The sequence below is a fragment of the Podarcis melisellensis genome (genome assembly GCF_964234715.1).
Source record: "Podarcis melisellensis genome assembly, chromosome: 2".
Classification (NCBI taxonomy): domain Eukaryota; kingdom Metazoa; phylum Chordata; class Lepidosauria; order Squamata; family Lacertidae; genus Podarcis; species Podarcis melisellensis.
Window position 1 is genome coordinate 99051706 of NC_138529.1, and position 24470 is coordinate 99076175.

A 24470-nucleotide genomic window follows, 5' to 3' on the forward strand; every position below is an offset into this window, starting at 1 on the left:
CACAGTGCTAATTCATCTGTGCTAAATATGGCGGTGGTGATCTGTGCTAATTCCATTGGCAGCTGGTCTGACCTGTGACGAGTAAGCTTTGGGACCCTTTGCTGGGAACAGTGTTTCTCATTGTTAAGACCACAATGCATTTAATTCTTCTGGTAATCCCCAGGGGGAGTTAAGCGTATGAGCAAGGCACACTTTGTCCTCCGCACACTCCGCCCCACTGTTTCATGATGGAAGGTTGGTGACAAAGGAAGGCAAACTGGGCAACTTGGGGTCATTCCTATTTTCCTTCCTCCTATGGAACAGAAGCCTAGGCTAGAGAAAATGGGATTACTATTAATTTTTCTTTTGATCTGGAGCACAACGGAGACCTGAGCAGCTATACCTGGAGATTAGTTTAATATTTTATTGCACTGATTTCAGCAAACAGTGTGAAGATCGTGGTGTACTATTTGTGATCCTCTATCACAATCTCAGGTTTCAGGTTGGTATCATGGCTAGCATGTTGAACTTCGACTACTCCGATTCCCCACCAGAGTTCAGGAGCCTTAACATCACATCCAGTTGGTCCTAATCGTTCTCTAGATTAGTAGATGCTCACCATATTTCTCTCCTTTTTTTCCCAAAGGCATTGATCAGGGTCAGATGACGTATGACGGCCAGCACTGGCATGCCACGGAGACCTGCTTTTGCTGTGCACAGTGCAAGAAGTCTCTGCTTGGACGACCGTTCCTGCCGAAGCAAGGGCAGATTTTCTGTTCCAGGGCGTGCAGCATGGGCGACGACCCCAACGGCTCGGATTCATCAGACTCCGCCTTCCAGAGCGCCAGAGCCAAAGAGTCGCGGCGTAGCGCCAAGATTGGCAAGAACAGGAACAAGGGAGAAGAGGGTGCCCCTAGCCAGGGCAGCAGCCAGCTGCAGGTGACCTCCAGCAGGCTGTCTACGGATGTGGACCCCCTCTCCTTGCAGATGGACTTGCTGAGCTTGTCCAGCCAAACGCCCAGCCTCAACAGGGACCACATCTGGAGGAGCAGAGACGAAGCCTACCACTACGGGAATAAAATGGAGCAAAGTCAGTCGCAAAGCCCTCTGCAGCTCCTCAGCCAGTGTAACATCAGGACTTCCTACAACCCAGGGCAGAGCCCAAGCAGCCAGCAGGAGCTGTGGGGCAAACATTTCAGCAACCCAAAGAGGAGCTCCTCCCTGGCCATGAAGGGACACGGCGGCAGCTTCATCCAAGAATGCCGGGAAGATTATTACTCAGGAAGGCTACGCTCGCAGGAGAGTTACAGTGACATGTCCAACCAGAGCTTTGGCGACACCAGGGGGAGTTACAAGGTCTCCAAGTATAACCAGGAGGAAGACAGCAGTCGATCTGCACAGCAGTGCCGGACCAGGCATCCCATCAACGCACTGAAGTTCACTGAGGAACTGGCGCCCACAGAACAAACGCCACGGGGTTCGATGGAGTCCCTCGCTCTTTCCAATGCCACAGGTAGGTGTGCTGTTTTAGAGCGTGGTGCTTTTGCTGTGACATTACGGTGGGAAATTCAGTTAAATGATGTTTGTCCAATATTTTTCTGTTGGTCTTATTGCTTCAATGGGTTATCCTGCCCTAGGTTGGGGTGATGTCATTGTGTTGAGTATGTATTGCTGCAAATATGGAGGGCTGTGAAGATTTAAGTGTACTTGGTTTGGACCTTAGCAAGGGCTGGATTGAATATTCTGCGGGAATAGGTGCCAGGCTGAACGAATAACTTTTTTGCAGAACAATCACATGGAAGGTCCCTTTTGGGGAGATTATCCGGCCCTTGTTGTTGCAGACCGGTTTTGTATCCCCAGCTGCTAGAGAACAACATGCAGGTTTTGCCTTCAGGAAACGATACCTGTTTTTTCTGATGTCATTAGGGCAGGGATGGGGAACATGCAGGGATGGGGAATATGTGACCACCCCACCCCGGATGTTGGTGGACTCACAACTCACATCTGCCCCAGTCAACATGGACAGTGGTTCAGGGATCATGAGGTTTGCAGTCCAGCGGCATGGGGACGGACGCAGTTTCCCCACTTGAGACTTAGGGTCTCAGGATGGAAGACCTGGAGATTAACCACCAACATGAATCTCCTTTCTCCTCCATGCTTGTTTGTTCCTGGCTATGTTGCTTACGGGGTGAGAAGCAGGCATTTCTCCTGATATTCTGGTACATTGAGAGGGCATCATCTCCCAGTGAGATTGAGCTGGGAACAGAAAGATATACAGTGGTACCTCAGGTTACATACGCTTCAGGTTACAGACTCCGCTAACCCAGAAATAGTGCTTCAGGTTAAGAACTTTGCTTCAGGATGAGAACAGAAATCGTGCTCCGGTGGCATGGCAGCAGCAGGAGACCTCATTAGCTAAAGTGGTGCTTCAGGTTAAGAACAGTTTCAGGTTAAGAACGGACCTCCGGAACGAATTAAGTACTTAACCTGAGGTACCACTGTACATAGGTAGGTAGGTAGGTAGGTAGGTAGGTAGATGAGAGAGAGAGAGAGAGAGAGAGAGAGAGAGAGAGAGAGAAATGATAGATAGATATAGATAGATGATAGATGATAGATAGATAGATAGATGATAGATAGATAGATAGATAGATAGATAGATGATAGATAGATGATAGATAGAGATAGATGATAGATAGATGATAGATAGATAGATAGATAGATAGATAGATAGATAGATAGATGATAGATAGATATAGATAGATGATAGATAGATAGAGATAGATAGATGATAGAGAGATAGATAGATGATAGATAGATAGATAGATAGATAGATAGATAGAGATAGATAGATAATGATGATGATGATAGATAGATAGATAGATGATAGATGATAGATGATAGAGATAGATAGATGATAGATAGATAGATAGATAGATAGATGATAGATAGATAGATAGATGATAGATAGATAGATTAGATAGATAGATAGATGATAGATAGATAGATAGATAGATAGATAGATAGATAGATAGATGATAGAGATGATAGAGATGATAGATAGATGATAGATAGATAGATAGATAGATAGATAGATAGATAGATGATAGATAGATAGATAGATAGATAGATAGATAGATAGATAGATGATAGATAGATAGATAGATAGATAGATAGATAGATAGATAGATAGATATAGATAGATATAGATAGATAGATAGATAGATAGATAGATAGATAGATAGATGATAGATAGATGATAGATAGATGATAGATAGATAGATAGATAGATAGATAGATAGATAGATAGATGATAGATAGATAGATAGATGATAGATGATAGATAGATAGATAGATGATAGATAGATAGATGATAGATGATAGATAGATAGATAGATAGATAGATAGATAGATAGATAGATAGATGATATAGATAGGCAGATGCAGCCTGCCTGGAATGAGAAGCAAAATGGCATTGCAGTGTGTACGGCAGCACATGTCAGATGCGGCAGCGAGGAGGAGAATCCAGCCTCTGCCTCTCAGTGAATCCTCAAGGGGGAGGGATGTCTGTGGTCTTGATAGCATGGCTCAGCAAAGGGGGCTTCTTCTCAAATGTGGTGTGGGCTTTCATAGACAGATGCAGGAAGCTGCTAAGGCCAATCCCAAGCTTCATTCGGATGGAATGTCTGTGCAGCAATCATCACTTCTTCTTTTTTGCAAGCTTATTATTATTATTACTGTTTGCCTTGGGTCTACCTCATGCAGATTTTACAGTGTGCCACAGTCTCATGTGGCCCTCCTCTCTCCCACAGGCTAGTTTGCTAACATGTTTTGTCACACACACACAGGCACATGATGTTTTCTCTCACACACAGCACTCTATCTTGATCTTCTGGGATGGAGAGGAGGAAATGCTGGCTCTTGAGCTTCAGCCATGTTTCTCCCTCCCCTCTCCACAGTGAGATGAAGAGGGAGAAATGCACTTGGAGAAAAACAAATCCTTCACAATGAAGACATGAAGGGGTAAAAGCTTCTACTGATCTTCAGGAGAGATCCAGACATGACGTTTCTCTTCCCTTCCAGCCATCTTGATGTTGAGTTGTGGAAGAGGAAACTCTTGCCTCTTGATCTCCATTGAAGATCTTCCTCTCCTCCAGCGATCTTCAATTTAGGTTTAAATAATGGCCCTAAACTCTCCCTCTTTCCACCACTCTTGCTTTTCATCTTTTTCCATGTTTAAGTCTTCTCTCTTCCCTTCAATCACTTTCTACATTTAAATCTTGTTCTGTACATTCCTGAGTTCATGTAGGACTTCAACAATCCAGTTTAATCTGCTGTTTTTAGTGCTCAGGATACTTAGGAAAAGGGCTTGACATTTAAAAATTGGCCTCTTGCTGTGGCCACCCCAGGTTGGCTATGGTCTCAGCTGTGATGATGCTTCTGATATAGCAACAGAGAAGATACTCAGAGGTAAGAGGAGAGGAAGCCAGCTGCTCCTGCTGAAATGCTGTTAATGAGGAACTAGAACTCGGACTTCAAGCCAAATGGATTTTGAGGGACTGCTGCAAGGAAACTACTCAGAATGCACCCAAGTGGGAAATACAAGGAAAACCACAGTGGGTTAAAAAAAAGTGTTTAAAATCAAAACACATTGCCACCTTGTATGAAGCTCACTTCCTTTGGAGAATGATTGCAGAGTTGGGAACATGTGCTACTCTTAAAAGCATTGTTAAAGTATTACCAGGATTTCTTTTCCATTTGCAATCCACCTGCATTACTTAAGTGACTTTTCTAAGACAGAGTAGACTTCATTTTTAATTGAGTAGAGTGTTCAGTCATAAAGCAATTCTCACTCCTGCAGGTACAATCTACAGTCAGTTTTATCACAGGAGCTGTTATTTGTATAGAGTAACAACTTCCTCCTCCTCCTCTTCTTTCTGCCAGTTGTCCCATAACATAAAGGCCCAGTGTTTAGTCTCCTTTCAGAGTGTTGCAGCACTTGTGGGCTAGCTATGACAGTCCCACTGTGGCAAATTCCACAGTTCATCTCCCTTTGATTTGTCTCTCAAGCAGAATTCCTTTATGTAGCGTGACTTTTGGTTTATTTCAAAACAATTCCTTTGACGCTCTTTATCCTCTCCTTCAAGAAGAGCAGGAATCAATGCCAGCTGTACAAAAGAGGGATGGATTTCAAGTCCTGGGAGACTGAGAAGTTGCCATAACCAAAGGCAGTTGTGAGATATATAAAAAACCTCTTTGAAAGTAGCTACAGTTCTCCATGTATAAAATGTGTTATGACTTCTTAAAATATCCCCAAACCCTAAGTACAGAATATGATCAGAGGCATTTGAATTGTGCCTCCATTAAAAAAAAAAGTATCTGCATTAAAAGAAAAAAAACCCCACACTTGAAACAGAAGTCGAATGGCAGATATCTAGAAAGCTTGCAAGTCCTTTATGGCAGTGGCATCCCTCTCATTCTTTTCACCACGTAGGTTAATGGTGCGACTTTGATATAGGCCTATGCGTACAAACAAATGTACTTTGTGTCCTCAATGCTTCTATCAGATCACACACAATTCACAATGCCCCTTTTGCCTGAACATGAGCAATTCCAGCCCATCCTTGTAGGGGGGAAATACAACGTATGTCTGATCACAAATATATCTGGCAGCCACTCCCATGCAGTGGCACCTTTTTCATTCACAACAATCACTGGTAGCTGTGTGCATTATTAAATCTTATTCCCTCCACATGCAGAGAACAGGGCATATGGGACCCAAGAAGAGTGGAGAGGTCTGCAGGGTGGAGATGTCTCCAGGGCCTAAAATTGTACAGGAATAGATCTCTGCTTTTATTGCCCAGTGTGTGTCTCTGCCCAGGCTATTGCAGACTGATCAGCTCTGTAGAAAGCAAAGCCAAGAATTTTCCGAGATCCTAACAGCATCACTTAAGTTCCAGGCAACGTCATCCGGGAAAATGAAAATGCATTATATCCTTCTCTCTGGTGTGAAGAAAGGCCTATATTGCAGAGACTTGTAATAGACTTACAATGTCTGCCCTCTTGCAATCTCCCTTGTCGTTGGCTGAGCTGCCGTGGTGTCACAGAATGTTCACAACTATTCTAGCTGCTTGGGGGGTAAAGCTGCCAGTCACAGAACGCTGACAAACTTCTGAAGTAAATGGAGTAATTGAATTGAACATCGCATAGGGACTAAGGTTAGAAGGAACTGTGTGCTTTTTTCATGAAGGCAAAGCAACAGTAAGACAACTAGGCTGCTTTCAGCTTTTTACATGTGAGAAGTAATAATTTCAGGTTTTATTCTTAAGAGAGAAAAGAAGCAAGCAACATATCCAGTGGCCGGTTTGTTCACAGAAAGCAATATCCAGGTTGCATCATGTGCAGTTGAAGTCTGCAAAAGCAATTAAAGCTCATGGTGTGCTTTCTGAAGCAGTCCTTGCTGTGGGCCATGCTGTCTGTTCCTGTTCCATTTAACATTCACTCTGTTTGAGTGAAACGTGGGGCAGTCTCTGCAAAACAGGGGCGTGCTGTTAAACAGCTGCAGTTCAGCAGAACTGGCACACTGGTCACAAAGTAGACTTTGTGCCAGAATTAGATTCCATCCTCCTGAGAATTGTGTTTCCCCTTTTGCTGAGTGCCCTCTATGTTATCAGATGACCAAATGTAACCTTGCGCAGCTAAGAACCTTCGCTTTGGAAATCCTTATCCCCAAATCACCAAGTGTCTCCTGTTACCTTTCCTTTTGCTTCCTTACTTCCTGTGTTCCTCTCCCTAATGCCTTTCCCACTGAAACCCTTTGGCTTCGTTCGCCAGAATCCAATGTTGATATATATTTTTCAACGCTATAAGAGGACAGGACAACTATAGAAAATCCATTTATGTCATGGGAACGCAAGAGCCAACGGGAATAATTTCTGTCTCTTCTGCAAGGGCACTTGGCTCCTATTCTGTTTAGTGGCGGCTGGTGGGGCAAAATCATAGAATTGTAAATCTGGAAGGAGCTGCAAGGGTATTCTAGTGCAGCCCCCTGCAATGCAGGAATCTTTTGCCCAACGTGGGGCTCAAACCTACAACCCTGAGATTAAGTCTCATGCTCTACTGACTGAGCTAAGAAAGAATGAAGGAAGACCAACAGTAAGTTGAACCAGACCCCATGACAGGCATAGCCTACCCTCCTCCCTGCTGAGTTCTGCAAGGGCAACACTGAGACTATGGAAGAGAAACCAGGTGGAGGCTGGCTGAAGACAAACTGAGGTTGGTGGGGCACTGCCCCTTTCACCTTCATGGACCACTGCAGGACAATGCTGTTGACCATGTGTCTGCTGTGCTGTCCCCGCCCCCTAAGCTTCACAGGTGGTGAATCACCTTGTAGAGCAGCAGGCATTTCCTGATCTTTTTATTATAGCAACGAGCAACAAAGTTCTTGTAAGTAGCAGCCTCCTGGCGTCCGCCATTTTGTTTCTCCCACAGTGCCCTGGGCCAACACAATTTCCCATGCTTTTTGGGAAACTAAACATGGAACAGCAACCCTGTCGAGATACAGCAGGTGTGCACCTTCTGTACTCTCTGGAAACAATTGAAGACATCTTGTTGCAACAAGCTTTTCCAACTGGAGGAAAAGGTCTTTGCTTTAGGCGTTCATTGTGTATTGTTTTTAAACCGATCTTCCCTTGTTTTTTGTATGGTTTTAGAAAGTATGTTCAACTGTTTTGTGGTATGCTTGTCAATCGTCTTGAGACAAATATACAAGGTGATTCCTGAATGTATTGTTGTTGTTGTTAATGGTAGCTTCTGGGTCCATTGCAACCATCAGAAATCAATGCTGGGGGAGGGAAGGTGAGGATTCCCAGTAGCTGCCAAATTATATGCCTGATGTTGGTTGTAGGTGAAGCAAGGGCCAGAAAGCAAAGCCCATTTCTGTGGTACATAAACAATTTAAGGCCAGAAGTTGACTGATCCCTTTCCTTCCTTGCCTGCTTTTCCAGGAGTTTGTTCCTCGATTGTGATAGTTGCTGTTACAGGTTGAAAGTACTGTGTAAGCTAACTGTGTGTTGGTTCAGGAAGTTGGACAAGCGTTTATAGGCAGGTGTTCCATCTGTTTGTTTACAGAAAGCTGAATGTGGTTTCTGGCACTTGAGAAGGAAGACCTGTGGCTTTCTTCAATCTGAACCAACACAAATGTTGAGTCAGAACTCTCAAGACCTATCTGGGATGCTCCTCCATGTGTTAATAACAACCACGTGTGTTTAAATCATGGCTGGTGTGTAAAGAGACAAGCACTGGCTGTATTGCTGGATTGTGACTGTCTGGATTTTGGAAGCAGATTAAACGTAGTCTATGAGATTCAAGGATATTTAGGGAAGTTTTGGCAACATACGGTGCAGATGCATGTATTTATTTAATAAATATAATTTATTTTTATTACAGAAATGGGGGGAATGGACTGTGGTTCAAAATGCATGCAACTTTCTCAAGCATCCCATTGTGTCCTTTCCTGAGTAATAAGGACTTTGCTACAGTTTATTTGCTGTGGTTGTCCTGGACCTGACAGCATTAATGTGCCCTATTTTGCACTGGACGGACTATTAGAGGAATGTCCTTGGTTTGAAACGCTTTCTGGTCCAAGTCCAGCTTAAAGATGAAGCACCATAAGGCAGAGTTCAGGGATGAAATGTTCTGCCTCAATAGTGGCCTTTTGAAGATGGATTAGGTTATTTTGCTTTCAGGCAACTCTGTATGAAGCTCTTTCTTGACTCAGGGCTCTGCAGGAAGCAGAAGAGAACTTTTAGTTTTCAGGGTGGCTTGGCTTTTATTTTTATTTCATTCTCTTCTCCCACTCCAAGTATTTAGTGCAGAAGCCCCCTGCTAAGCAAATGTCTGCAGTGAATATTTTTTTGTAAATCAGGAGCAGCCTTCAGGGCTTGTTTACTTCAGAACAGATTTCTCTAAGCATCGCTTTACTGCCATTCAGATAAAAGCAGCTTTGTACACAGGCTCAATAAATACGGCATGCAACTTCCACAAATCAAGGTTAGTTATATCGCTTTTTATGTAGAATCCAGCTTTCCACATTATGTTGCAGCTCTTTTTTTATTTAGCTTATAATTCTTTGATTGACTGGCCCATCAAATTCACCTTACCTTATAGATTTAAAAAGTAATAATAATGAATAGTTATTATCACATTTAGAAACATAATTATGCAATTTATTATGATGATGTAACTGTAATTTATAATTATAAAAATACTTGGAGCACTTTTAATCATTGTTGATGTGTTAACATCTGACTGTTGCCTCAAGGGTAGGAAATTCTTTGGCAATCTTTTTTGATGTCTTAGAGGAAAACATGTCAAGAAGTATGTAGCCAGAATCCATTTTATTTAGGCACATGAGAAAAATCCAGGTTGCAGACCTTATACTAAAATAACCTCTGCAGCAGGAATTGGGTAACTTGTTGTTCTACAGCTTACACCATCTCTGATCATTGGCTGGGCCTGATGGGAACTGAAGTCCAACAATGACCGGAGGACCTCAGATTTTCCATTCTCGGCCTATAAAAGTCTTTATTTGATGTGAACTCTGCAACCAACCCACAGTCCAGTGCTGCTCTTGTGCATCTCTTCTGTGTTGATTAGAACTGAAATTTTAGCCAATTTTTGTTTGGCAATTTGTGAGCCTGTGAACTGAAAACTCCCAAAGGTGGAGAGAGTGGGTGAAGTTTTCAAAGGAAGTTTTGGCTTGACTCAGGCCACATTCACACTGGAGAGCCAGTGTGGTGTAGTGGTTAAGAGCGGTGGACTCGTAATCTGGTGAACCGGGTTCACATCTCCACTCCCCCACATGCAGCTGCTGGGTGACCTTGGGCCAGTCACACTTCTCTGAAGTCTCTCAGCCCCACTCACCTCACAGAGTGTTTGTTGTGGGGGAGGAAGGGAAAGGAGAATATTAGCCGCTTTGAGACTCCTTAAGGGGAGTGAAAGGCGGGATATCAAGTCCAAACTACTACTACTACTACTACTACTACTACTACTTCTTCTTCTTCTTCTTCTTCTTCTTCTTCTTCTTCTTCTTCTTCTTCTTCACACTATACATTTAAAGCACTTTTTTTTCTCCCAAAGAACATCAGTGTAGCTAGCCGCTCATGCGCCTGGTGTGGCGCGCATGTCCTGCAGCCAGGGTGGGGTAATTTTTTTAAAAAAATAACTCATATTTTTGTCATTTTGTCACCCCCCTCAATGATGACACCCAGGGCGAACCACACCCTCCTTCCTCCGCCACTGCCAAAGAATCCTGGAGAATGGGGACCCAGTTTCCCCTCACAGAGCTGCAATTCCTGCAAAGAAGGATTGTTAAATCTCACTGGGAATTGTAATTCTATGCGAGGACCAGGGGTCTCCTAATAACTCTCAGTAGCTGCCTCACTTTACCTAATGGTAAGACCACTCACAGTTTCAAGGGTGCTTTGGGAATGGGGATCAAATTAGACTTGGAGGAGAACGTACCTGAGGGGTCATTTGAGGAACCTGCCCCTGCCCCCCTCTCTCTCTTATCCCTTTCTGGTACCCAGCATGGGATACTCATTTTACTAACAGAAGAAGTGATGGATGCCTTCATCTCTGGGATTTAGGGGTGGGGAGTGTTGGGGAGGAAGGAAAGATACATTTATTTTCCATTGCAGAATGGAGCCAGCCTCTTCTCAGTGGGGAAAACCAAATGCTGTTCTTCCAGTAAGATCAGATGTGGGCAGCTGTAGAGAAATTCCACTCTCTTGGCTGCCTGTTCCAAAGCACAGTGTCCAAAAAGAGTAGGCTTGCAATGTTGTGTACCCCCCTCCCCCTTTCTGTTTCATGCAGTGCCTGTCTTTCTGCTCTCCCTGCTGGGCTTTGCAGATGAGGTGTTGAAATATTAAAAGACTTGTGCACTTGAGTTCTTTGGAAAGTAAGGAATGCCTTGTTTTCCATTGCTGGCAGGCTTACAAATGAGAAAGCCACAAGGCAAACCAGAGGAGATGGTGCGTGGTGACAGGCATGAGGTCGAATCCCAGCAAAATCCAGCCTTCTGAAATGTTTCTGAACTCTTTTTGCAAGGATCAAAGCTTGAACTGCTGAGAACTTAAGGATTTTTGAAGAAGGGAGATCCTTTCCTTCCTAGTCCATCAAAGTAAATTTCCTTTGGAAGGGAGACTTGCAGAAGTTTCCTTCAGAAACATTGCCCCACATGCCCCATCCACTTACACTAGGTATTGAAACTATTAAGTAAGTCTGCACCAGTATTCTCTCATTTCCATTTTGGGGTGGATGTTCACTCCCAAAAAAACCACTTTGAGTGAATACTCACATTTTATGCAGCGCCGTGTTCCCCCTGGTTGTTGCTTCAGCACAGTTTTCTCTTTGGATGGTATTCTTCCTTTCTGGAACACTCACATGGGTGATCCCAGCTGGTTGTCGGTTGCCTGATGAACAAGGTGGTTTTGCAATGCTACATAACCAATCAGACTCAAGTGTGCTGACAGCACAAAGAGCAATTAAAGGCAAATGAGAGTTAAGAGCAAATGAGGGCATTGTGCATTAATAGATAAACAAGAGTGGCAGGAAACTGTTGAAAAAGGGAGGCCTTTGTCGGCACTGGCAAAAATATTTTAAAATATTTAATCATAACTCAAGTACAGTTGTACCTTAGATCCCAAACGCCTTGCAAGTCAAACGTTTTGGCTCCCAAACACCACAAAAGTGAGTGCTCTGGTTTCTGAACGTTTTTTGGAACCTGAACATCCAACGCAGCTTACATGGCTTCCTATTGGCTGCAGAAACTTCCTTCAGCCAACCGGAAGCCATGCCTTGGTTTCCAAAAGTTTTGGAAGTCAAACGGACTTCCGGAATGGATTCCATTCAACTTCCAAGGTACCACTATATTAGGCAACAGCTACAGTGGTACCTCGGGTTACAGACACTTCAGGTTACAGACACTTCAGGTTACAGACTTCGCTAACCCAGATATAGTACCTTGGGTTAAGAACTTTGCTTCAGGATGAGAACAGAAATCGTGCTCCGGCGGCGCAGCAGCAGCGGGAGGCCCCATTAGCTAAAGTGGCACCTCAGGTTAAGAACAGTTTCAGGTTAAGAACGGACCTCCAGAACGAATTAAGTTCTTAACCCGAGGTACCACTGTAATCACAAAGATCATGCAAGATTTGCATGTTGAAGCATTATTAAAAATGCAAGTGCAGCTAATCAATGCAAGACATCAGATTTGTCCCAGAGCTGGTGCTGGAGCCTGCCTATCTCCCTTCTCTGCCTTCTCCTCTTGGAGTCCTTCTGTTCTTCAGTGGCCTGGTTCTCACATCACACTTTGACAAAGTGCAGCAAGGTAATTTTACACTGCCAGCTTAGTTGGGCGAACATTTCGTCTAAAATTGCTCCTGTATGTTGAAAGCTTCAATTTGACCTTCCACGTCAATCCCTAGTTAAATCCGCTTTGCATGCAAAAGCTCCCCAGGTCAGTCCCACTATCTCCTGGTAATGCCTGAGAAACACCCCCCCCCAAAAAAAAAATATCCGGAGAGTCTCTGCCATTCAGTGCAGACACCACCAAGCAAGATGGACCAATGGCCAACTCTCCATGTTCCTAGGTCATGTGAATACATGAAATGTGTAGAAGCTCAGATTCTTCTGTAGTTTTTTCATTATTGAATGGAACAGAAATGGTGGTTCTGTTTTGGTTTTCCCTCCAGAAGCCCAGGTAGCAAGTTGCTCCCAGAGGGCAGAGGAGAAACACGGAGACAATATTAGCTCCTTTTTCTCCAGCACATCCCACAAACAAGGGCTATTAAAAGCAGCATAGATGGTAGTTGATTCTTCTTTTTTTACAAGCGCGGAAAGGAATGTGCAACTTCCCTGGCTGATGTGGTCTTTGCTGAGACAGCAGTAGCCTCATGCTGGCATTAAAAAGGTGCAGGCCATTGATTGTTGGGGAGAAGGGACGGGGGGGGGGATGCATCTTTTAAGAAGACAAAAGATCTGTGCATCCACCAGCCCAGAAAGTTCCCTGATCCCAGCAACATTTGCTGCGTTCCTCCCCTTGCTGTCAGCCTCAGTGCCCACCAGGACTCCCTGCTCCAGGCAAAATGCCATGAGCAAATGAGGACAATATGAAACTGCTGGCATCAGAAATTGGCACACATGCAGCTGAACAATGGCCAGTCCTAATGACCTGTCAAGCATGCCATTACTTGCCCTGGAAATCCACAGTAATCTCCAGTCAAGCAAAGAACACCCTTCTCGCTATTTCTCCCTATTGCATTTATTCATCTATTTCAACATATACCGCTAAGCAGTGTGCAGGGAGGTTGCAAAGGATGCAAAAGACAAAAACCAGTGAAAACTAACTGTGAAATGCCTCCTGTGTGCTTTGTCGTTACCGTAATGAACGTGCAAAGGGGTTTTCTCAGTGGCTGCTGCACAACCGTAGGAACTCCCTTCCCCTGGAGTCTCATCGAATTCTAATCCCCAGTGTTCTCAGTTCCTTGAGGGATAGCAGTGGGAAACGGCGCTGGAATAAGGGAATTTCCTGCAAAAAAAGGGAAGGTTGACAGCTATGCTCGGAGCTGGACCTTAGTGAATGACGGGGTGGCTGAACGAACGAAGGCTGAATGATGGGAGTGGAGACTCTCCTTCAGGTATGCTGGGCTGAGGCAATTTAGGGCTTTACAGGTCAGCACCAACACTTTGAATTATGCTTGGAAACTTCATAAGGATAGAACTGAGATGTTGCTTCAGCACAAGGCGTCCTCAGGCTGAGCTTTGAAACAGAAGCAGTTGGCTCTGTCTCGTTGCTGGCTCTGCCTTCACTGAGAGGGGGGCTCTTCGTTTAAAGGGAGCCATCCTGCTTTAGCAGTCATTTGATCCAACAGAGTAGGGAAGACAGGGCAGGGTTGAGGAACCTCCTGGCCAAATTTGGCCCAGCGTAGGCCTCAGGAGGCTGTTTTCTGCAGGAACTCAGTGACACAACTGATCCCTTTAGAAAGCATAATTTCTAATGATTCATTTACAACTCTGAGAGAGGGTTTTCACCCACCCACACAAATGTGCCGAAAAAGCCAAGCACCAGCAGACTCCTTTGCTTCCGTTGCACCACGTATGTCAGTGTCCAATGATCTGTACACCCATCCCTGTCTCAATTTTCAGCCCATGTAGGTGAGCAGAACCATTGCTTACACCCAGCGGACATCCCTCTATGAGGGACAGAGATAGGACTGCCTCAGTGCTGGCATTTCTGTGTACGCTCCACTGCAGAGTTTGGAAGTGCCAAAGCAAGAAGAGTTCTCAGTCCATTGCAAATCTCCGTCATCATAACGACAGGTGCTAGGCAGCCAATGAATAGGCCTGTCTCTTAAGCTGAAGATATACCAATGAGTGTTACATCAGTTTTAAAGCCCTTCACCAAGGCCTTGGAAATTCCCAGGAACTCTAAATACTCATGCAAAACAGCAACCTGTTGCCTGTGACTTGAACCCCACATGCATTGGCATCCACTTGGGAACTGGGGTGAGGGTGCAAGTAGCAGTACTCAGTTGACCAAGCAACTGGAGGTAACAACCACCTCTCCATATAGTTATAACCAGTGCTTTTTTCTAGGGGTACACAGGGGTACGCATACCCCTAAACATTTTGTGAATCTAAGTTTGGCCTCGTTGAGGGGCAGTATTTCAGTATGAGTAGGAAAATGAGAGTATCCCTAAACATTTTTTTTTTTTTAAGGAAATAAAGCACTGGTTATAACAGTGCAGGAGTAAGGTACAGAGGGACTAAATGCAGTAGAGGCATGCTTAAAGTCCATTGTATTTGTTGTTTGTTTCCTTGCTGTGCCTGTGTGTTTGTTTAGCTCTTTAAGCAAGGTGGGCACAGCTGGCCAGCTTTCTGTAATAAGTAAAGCAAATGACTTTGTTGATCCTTTATGTTAGTCCACCTTTCCTCCTGCATTCCTTTCCTCTCAGCTGTGTACTTCTGTAGCTCTGTGCCTACAACCTGCTTCTCCCCATCCACCACCCCCATAATAATAACTTATAATAATAATTTACTAACTTGTACACCTCAACTGCATAAGGAAGTCTGGTGATTTTCTACATACAGTCGTACCTGGTTTTGGAAACAGCTTAGTTCCTGAACGTTTTGCCTCCCAAACGCTGCAAACCTGGAAGTGACTGTTCCTGTTTGCAAACTATTTTTGGAAGCCGAACGTACAACGGGTGTTCTGCGGCTTCCAATTGGCTGTAGGAGCTTCCAAACGTTTTGGAAGTCGAATGGACTTGCGGAACAGATTCCATTCGACTTCCAAGGTATGACTGTATCTACTTATTAATTCCTGCCACATAGTAAGGAGGGGTTGCATATAGGAAGCACATGACTCCTTTACTGAAACAACTGCATTGGCGTCCAGTTTGCTTTTGGGCGTAATTCAAAGTGCCAGTGACAACCTTCAGATACCCTAAAAATAGGTTGGGACTGGGTATCTGAAGGACTGCCTTCTCCCGCATGAGCCTGCCAATAGCGGCCATCTTAGGAAGCCCTCCTGTGGCTCCCAGAATTCCCTGAAATATGCTTGGTTTGGATCAGAGAGAGGGCCATTTCCCAGCTCTAGATTCAGCAAAAAGTGGCTGTTCAGCAAGCCACAGGTCTTCGCTATATGCCCAGGGGTCAGGCTGAACCTGCCTCCTGGTGACCTGCCCCCATGCCTGCTTGTGATTCGCTAATTGAACAAGTGGGCAGGATCCATTTCCCAGGCAAGCAAGCTCAGCCTGGAAGCTTTGTTTGCTGCCTAGGAAACTGACACTGGGGCTTCCCCATCAGATCTCAGCGGGAGGGGAGAACATCAGCCCGCAATGGCACACACCAGACCTCTGAGCTAGATGGACTTGTGCACTGAACTTACAGTGCAATCCTATACATGTCTACTCTGGAGAGCCAGTGTTGTGTAGTGGTTAAGAGCAGTGGACTCGTAATGTGGTGAACTGGGTTCGCTTCCCCGCTCCTCCACATGCAGCTGCTGGGTGACCTTGGGCTAGTCACACTTCTCTGAAGTCTCTCAGCCTCACTCACCTCACAGAGTGTTTGTTGTGGGGGAGGAAGGGAAAGGAGAATGTTAGCTGCTTTGAGACTAGGGTAGTGATAAAGCGGGATATTAGATCCAAACCCTTCTTCTTCTACTACTCAGAAGAAAGCCCAGTGGAGTTCAAGGGGCATTGCTCCCAAGTTAAGCTTAGTAGCCTTTCCCAACCTAGCAGCCTCCAGACACTTTTGGATTACAAACTCTCCCCAGCCAGCATGGCAGTTGTGGTGGGAGTGGTAGACCAAAACATTTGGAGAAGGGCACCATGTTGGGGGAAAGGAGGCTTGCTTGGTACGAAGCAGTTTCATATGGCTTTAAAAGGCATTGTGGCGACCAGTCATTTCCCATAAACATAATGTGCAGGGATGAGACAAGCCATGCCTTGAAAGCATTTGAGTGCTGTCACGAACATGAAAGCCGGACTGAAGAACAATATTGACTCGACTGCCTGTCTGGTTCTCTCTCTCTTGCTTTTTATTCTTCTCGCGGCCCTGTTTTCTTTTAGCTGCTTTCATTTATATAATGGTTCCATTCTCTCCCTCCCCCCCCCCGCCCCCCACAAATTCCAAGGTTGCTCTGAAATGAAGCGATGCTCTGGTGTAAACAAGTTGCAGGCGGACCCGCTTAGAAAAATTCCTGGGGTAGGATTTCAAATAAATCATATTTCATGGGGCTTTGGAAAGCACATAGGGACTGCAAAGGAAGCCAGAATCCTGCCACTTCCGGGGTTGGGGGTTGGGAGTGGGAAGAGACGAGGGATGGTGGAAAGAGCCTTCTTGAAGAAAGTCCTTCTCTGGTTGTATGTTGCCTGCAAAACTATTGTTCTGGGATGCTGCTGAAACCTTGCTTCAGAAGCAGCATGTCACTGTATAGCTGCTCTGCGCCACAGTGAGATCCAGCTCTGGCTTCATGGTCTTCTTATAGGATTCTTGGAGGCATTTGGTTTCACCTCCTTGGCTGAGCTTCTGTTGCTCGGTCCCAGCTCCTGCCAACCTAGTAGTTCGAAAACATGTCAAAGTGCAAGTAGAGGTACTGCTCCGGCAGGAAGGTAAACAGTGTTTCCGTGTGCTGTTCTGGTTCTCCAGAAGCAGCTTAGTCATGCTGGCCACATGACCCGGAAGCTGTACGCCGGCTCCCTCGGCCAATAAAGCAAGATGAGTGCCGCAACAACAGAGTCGGTCACGACTGGACCTAATGGTCAGGGGTCACTTTACCTTTACTTTACCTGGGATATAGGATGCTAGACTAGATGAACCTTTGATCTGATCCAGGAGAGCTCTTGTGGCCTCTTTTTATTAGAGACTCGTGAGACTTCCCAGTTCATTCATTTATTTGTATGCCACTTTCTCATGGAATTGGCTTACAAAATAACAAACAAATATTAGCAACAATGAAAAATCACCATGTCTGCAAGTAAATACCAACAAAAACGAATCCATACGATATTGTATGAAACAGCACAAATAAGGCAACCTAATTCGGCAGCTTGAAACTAAAGAGGAGATGCAAATAGCAGTAGAGATATTTCATCCTCTAATACTACTTTCGCTGTGATGCTGAAGGAAACAAAGGCAGGAGGGAAGCCATTCACAGTGACTGCATCTTCTGGCTTTCTGTAGGCTGGTAGGGCTGGGGCAGATTTGCAATCAAAATGCAACCTACAATTACTAGGAAATCTGCTTGGGTCAAGTGTGCTTCAGAAGTATATTGTATGGATTTATCCCATGGGTAGGCAAACTAAGGCCAGGAATCAGTGTGTTTTTACATGAGTAGAATGTGTGCTTTTATTTAAAATGCATCTCTGGGTTATTTGTGGGGCATAGGAATTCGTTCGTTATTATTTTTTCAAAATATAGTCCGTCCGTCCCCCCCACCAAGGTCTGAGGGACAGTGGACCGGCCCCCTGCTGAAAAAGTTTGCTGACCCCTGAATTTTATCCTATACCAGGCTATAATATAGAATTTAACTCAGGAGCAGTGAAATCCATAATTAAGGGTATGGCCATGGGCTCCCAAAGGTTAAGCGGCTATTTAGAAGATTGCTGTGTCCTGTGCCATCTGGCCAAGTGATCGTCTTTGTGGAAATCTGAATTCTTGCTTGCTCCATTTGCTTTTAATGCTGGAAATGAGAAATCTCATGGAAACATGCTCCACAGGTCTCAGAAATGTTTTTGGAAGCATAATACAAGTAGTTAAAATCCTACATTTTACGACTGCGGAGTGTGAGTCAAATGGTGGTTTCATGTCAGTCAAGCTTGATGGAGTCGGTGGTTGAATCAAAAACTGGAACTCTTCTGCTAATTCTAAAAGTTCTGCTTGCTTTGCACAAGTTCAGACACAAGTTGGGCTGCTACTTTTAATCAATCAATGAATCAACTTAATCTATAGTTGATTAAATTGGCAATCCATGTGGCTGAAATATAGTTTAGATTTGCCTGCAGTTGTTGTTTTTATTCTAGGTTGGTTCTAGAGCATTACTGTAAAAGTGCATGAAAACAGAAAACATGGCTACTCTTAACAGTGGGTGGGCCAGGTGATATCCCATTGCCCTAAGAGTGTTGCTTCATTCTAGTCGGCCCAATTTGCCTTTATTAATTTATCTTACACTCATGTAAATATCTGTTTTAAAAAATAAAATAAAAAACCCAACCCCAATCTGTTTGGCTGAATGCAAATTTATTTAGACTGAATCCTGTAATGGGCTGGTTAAATGAAAATAATAGAAGTCTTATAACTGGTTGACATCTTTAGTGTCATGCAGAAATCCATCCTGTCCACAGTTCTCAGAAGTCCACCCAGTATCCCAGAGTACACCTCCCTGCGAAGGCACTAATGACATAATCTACTCATTCAGCAAACTTTAAACCAGCCAAAAGCTCCTGTCTTTGCCAAGGCTGACTTCAAAATACATATGGACTCTCTGGGCCAAGCCAGAATTTCAGGAGGGAAATTAAAAGTACATTTTCTTTTGGGAAGATGAAGCTCTGTGTTTAGATGTTCGTATGTCAAAAAACACCTCTCCCAGCATGCTTCAGACTTAACAAGACTGTGCCATGATATCACGTTTGTAAGATTTTAGGAAAACTTACCATAATTTTAGTTGTAGTAAAGTTAGAAAGTTGGATGACAACTAACAAAGCTAATAAAAGCTAGGGGTGCTTTGTGTGTGTGTGTTTTAATAATAAAAGCCAGTGCAGGGACTCACTATAAAAAGGTAAAGGTACCCCTGCCCGTACGGGCCAGTCTTGCCAGACTCTAGGGTTGTGCGCTCATCTCACTCTAGAGGCCGGGAGCCAGCGCTGTCCGCAGACACTTCCGGGTCACGTGGCCAGCATGACAAGCTGCATCTGGCGAGCCAGCGCAGCACACGGAACGCCGTTTACCTTCCCGCTGGTAAGCGGTCCCTATTTATCTACTTGCACTTAGGGGTGCTTTCGAACTGCTAGGTTGGAAGGCGCTGGGACCAAACGATGGGAGTGCACCCCACCGCGTGGATTCGAACCGCCGACCATGCGATCGGCAAGTCCTAGGCGCTGAGGTTTTACCCACAGTGCCACCCGTGTCCCTGGGACTCACTATACTAATAACTAAAGCAGCAATCCAAAATATAGAAAGCCAGCAGCATTTATGCTGGCTTAAGTATGCCAGATCTAAACTCTGTTTAGGAGTGGGAATGCTGGGTGGCTGAGCTGGCTAAAGCCAGGTAAAAGCAAAACAAGCCATTAAAACAAAGTTTGACTTTCACTGCCATCTTTTTTTGTGACTGAGCTGAGCGGAGTTAGGGTTTGCAGGCTGCCATGATCCTCAAACTTTATAAACAGGGGGCCAGTTCATTGTCCCTCAGAGATTGTTGGGGGCCGGACTCTAGCTTGAAAAAAAATGAACTAATTCCTATGCACACTATACATATATATTTTTCTTTAATTTTTTTTTAGGGGGGACCTCCAAGAGTGGGACCCTAAGCTATTGTTCAGCTTATACGTAAATCCGGCACTGGTGGGGTGTGTTGTGCCTTGCTGTGGTACACCTGCGGGTTGAAACCAAGAAAAAGGGGTTTTAGGTGTGAAGAGAGGTCGGAAGCACCTGTAGCGGTGCCAAGAATGGCGAGAAGGGGATTAACGGAGACCCTGGCAAAAGAAGGAAATGCCCAGATGGCAACAGAAATGCAGCAAGGCGCCTCTGCCTGTGTTCATGAAATACAAAAGCGGCCTTCGGCATGTATATCATGCATGTAAATCTCTCCCTGCCCCGGGCAGCGGGATGTTTGGGGAAGGGGGCGATGGAGACAGGCAGGCTGGGAGAGGAGGGCCATAGGCCCATTAGACAGCGGCGGGTTCAGCAATTGTTGGGAGGGGCGGGTTCAGGACCCTGGCAGGCCAGATTCGGCCCACAAGCTATAATTTGAGGACCCCTGGCCAAGACCAGCAATTTGCAACTGAGAATCGTGGCACCTTGCAAGAGTCTGCTATACCCGGTTGCAAATGCCATCCCCGCAGAAGTGTGCATGCACACAGAAACTTATACCCAGAACAAACTTAGTTGGTCTCTAAGGTGCTACTGGACATATATTATAATTTTTAATATATTTCAACTGTGTTTAAGACAGCCTAGCTAGGAGTTTCAACTAGTTTCAGTTCCTTCATGGGCAAAATTGGGTGGCATGCCAACTTTCCTGTTTTAACCATTTGTTTTGAAGCCAAATGGAAAGTAAATGTGATCTACAACTTTGCGCTTGGGGATCTTATGACATTGGTTTGTGTTGTTGGCATCCATCCATCTCAAGAGACAATGGAGTACTTTGTGTGTGTGAAGGTAATCAGTCGACCATTGCTCTAAGCTGGCGTTGACAATGTGTGTTGGTGCTGCGCAGAATGCAACAGTTGCGGGGTTTCTGCCCATACAGAGAGATCGTTCTTGCGCCGTGTTCTGGTGATGGTGCCTGGAAGCAAAACATTTTGTCCCTTACATGCCCCTCCAACCCCAGCCGTTCTCAAGAGAATTTTGCATCTTCCTCATTCAGGTGCCTTTTCTATCAGGAACAAGGAGCCAGAGGCCGCTGTCATGCCGAGATCTTATGACTTACTAGCATTTGATCTTAATAAAATGTTCCTGACAAAGTCGGATGCCAAAACCCAGTATCTAGAAAATCATATTTGCAGAAACACAGAGAGCTGCATTATCTTACCCTCCCCGCTTCCCCCGTACATAGTTCGCAAAGTCCATAAACTGGATTTGCAGACAGGGATGCATGTCTTGGGTTCAGGGCGAATGATGAAGAATCGGCAAATGAGTTTGTTCAGAAAGCTTGTTGGAATGGGACAAAAGACAAAAAGAACAAGTGCCAAAATAAACATTTCTGTGTTTGATTTTGAAGGCATTGGGGGGGCGTGGGGGGAGGGATTCTTTTTCTAATTGAAATAGTTTCTGAGCTCTGTCATCCTGACAGCCTAGGCGTTTCACATCGCTGCCAGAATCAAATCCAACCCTCCAGTAATCAGAGAATCCCATGTGTCTGTTTCCGGGGGGTTTGGGGAGAGAGATGGAGAGAGCTATAGAAAGCTGTAAAGAGGGACGTTGACCCAGTTCTGGGTATATTTCAGTACACATTCTGGGACGGGCGCTTTGCTTTCTTCTGTGGGAGATCCTGTACTAGCAGTCAGTCCTTCCAAGTGCTGACCTCTGCGCTGCTTGACTGCAGGAACTTTTCACAGAACTGATTTTTCTCCGGAACTGCAAGGGGAGGGAGAAGACGGGAAGAGCTAATGAGCGAGCAGACTGACTGTCTGCCTTTCTTCCTGAGGAGGTCTGGTTGGTGATTAAGGTTGGAACTAGATGTTAGGAAGAAACAAGGGGCTGCCATCAAAAATGGCAACCTCATGTCAAGCTGCCTCCTCCTCCCCCTCCCCATAGTGTGCAATAATAGCCATCTGTGACATGCCAATCCTTGCGTTGTACATTTCCTCCGTCTCCAACAGCTGGGGATGTAAGAAGGCAGCAATTCCCATTCCAGCCTGCGTTCGTCACAGGCAACGCTTTCTCCATTCTGCTGCAGTTCGGTTTCCGCCAAGCTATTTGTCTTATACCTGCTAATTAATGCAACATAACTTTCATCTCGGTGTAAAGGAAATGTCAGAGTTATGTAAAAAGAAGTCATTGATTCTGCATCACTTGTGGACTTAAAAAACAAAAATGATTTGCCTGAGTTGCTTGCCTGAGTTCCAAGTTGACAACAGACAAACATGCAAACTGCAGCAATTTCTGCTCCCTATCCCATTTTCACTGGAGTTCTCTCACCAGTAGCAGCCAGTGTTGTGGAGAGGCAGGGACAAGAGGGAGCCTCTGACTACAAGTTCACACTTTTGTCCAGCCTGAGTCTCCATCACTGACCATTGGCCATGCTGCCAGATGTTGATGGGACCCAAAGTTAGGGAAGGCTGATCTGGCCCAATATCAATAGCTGGTGACAGCACTTCAGAGTCCTTGATATATTTTTACACCACCCACAATCTAATCCTTTTAATCACAGATGCCAGCAATTGAACCTGGAACTTTCCTCCATGCAAGGCACATGCCCTACCAATGACTTTCATTCCTTCCTCTCCCCACATCAAAAGTTTCCATGCATTTATTTTCTCACATTATACACCTTGCTTTTCATCCATCATGGATCCCAAGATGGCATGCATTTTAACCATCCGGGCCCTTACCAGACCCAATCCCAAACACACTTAGCGTCTTCAGTAACGGGGTGGCAAGACATTGCAGGGTGGAGGAGAGAAGGAGAGAAAGAAGGTGACACAGGATTGCTATGGCAGCTTGTCTGAAGAACACAAGAATTCACAGGCTAAGGGCCAGGATTCTGTTTCCAACAGAGGCCAGAGAGATTTGCAAGATGGACATGCTATCGCCAGCCAAAATCCTGTACAGATAAACTCCCTTTGTAAGTGGAAGTTCCATTCAGCTGGCCTGTTTTAAAGCCGTATTTAATAGTTGCTATTCTCTCTAGCGCCAGCTTTATGCTCAAGTTGACCTCCATTCCATGTTGCCATATTGCCCTCCAGGGAGAAAGGCAAATGGCTGACTGGAACATCTCACCACAGGTTCCTCTTTCAAAGGACTAGCCTAAAAATTGCTAACTCCATCGAGCACAGAGTTCCCCACAGGTTCCAGACTCGTGCAAGAATTTGGCTTGGACCTGAAAAACCAAACTTTAGCCGCACGGGGCTGCAAGTTTCAGTCAGTCACTCAGTGGGATTAGTCAACTAAAGCTTTAATTGCAGAATTTGAAAGCATGCTAGTTAAGTCACATAACACACTCGCTTTGTCGAACGAATTCTGTTTATTCTCCAAAACAAGGGGGGGTAAAAAGGATTACCGAGTTCAGACAATGAAAACTCCCAGCTACATCAATGCTTTGTTGAAAGATTTCAGTACTGCTGATGTAATGAACAAGCTTACATGTAGCTCTTGGCTCTGCTATTATTAACAAGTAGGTGTGGTTAAAATCACAGCTGAAGAACGCCAACCGACTAGGGCAGCAGGGAATGTGTTGCTGAGGTGTTGGAGTGCCTGCTCAGTGCAGGCAAAAATACCGCAAGGCAACAGAGGTTTGCAGTGGAGAGAAAACAAACAAGGATTGCTCAACAAACAAAACAGTGTGGAGAAGGTTACTGGAAGGTAGAAATTTTGAAGCCAGTGCTCTGGCCCTCCAGATGCTGCGGGACTTCAGTTCCCATCACCCCTGGCCATGGACCATGTCAGCTCAGGCTAATGGAAGAGTCACTCCCTCTCTCTTTAAAATGTTATCTCATGGAGAGAATCTGTCACCTTATTTCAGGATCCTCAAGGGAAAAGGGCTTTTTTTTTTATTGAGATGTTGCAGAATGTAATATATGCAAATTTAATCAGCTAAAAGCCAAACAGTTAATCAGCTAAAAGTTCTTGGTTGACAGCCCTGCAATTTATGACCAAAACAATGCCTAATTAATATTTATGCAGCTATTTCAAAGTGAAAAGGTCTTTTTGGATCGTTTCTCGAACACTATTTTCTGCTTTTTAAAGGGATTGGCCTTTTTCAAGGGAGAACTTGTCTGTGTAACATAACATTTCTTCTTCATGGCTTTAGCTCTGCTAATGTTATGTGGGTGGCTCACCTCAAAGTAAGGCCACACCCTTACATTTAAAGCACCACTGTGCCACATGAAGAGTCACGGCTTCCCACAAAGCATTCTGGGAACTGTCGTTTGTTAATAATGTGGAGAGTTGTTAGGAAACCCCCATTCTTCTCATAGTGCTACATTTTTTCAGAATGGTTTAACAATATATCCGTTTTCCCAGGAGACTCTGGGAATTACAGGCGAATAAACTAA

General features: G+C 44.8%; 1 protein-coding gene across 2 annotated transcripts in view; it reads left to right on the plus strand.

Moving 5' to 3' along the window:
• Positions 1-24470, plus strand: part of PRICKLE2 (prickle planar cell polarity protein 2) — a 251802-nt gene that overhangs the window by 220549 nt on the left and 6783 nt on the right. For both annotated transcript variants that reach the window (XM_081901626.1, XM_081901627.1), the window contains one exon: positions 626-1492. In XM_081901626.1, coding sequence (XP_081757752.1) covers positions 626-1492 — 867 coding nt within the window. The remainder of the gene's footprint in view (positions 1-625; positions 1493-24470) is intronic.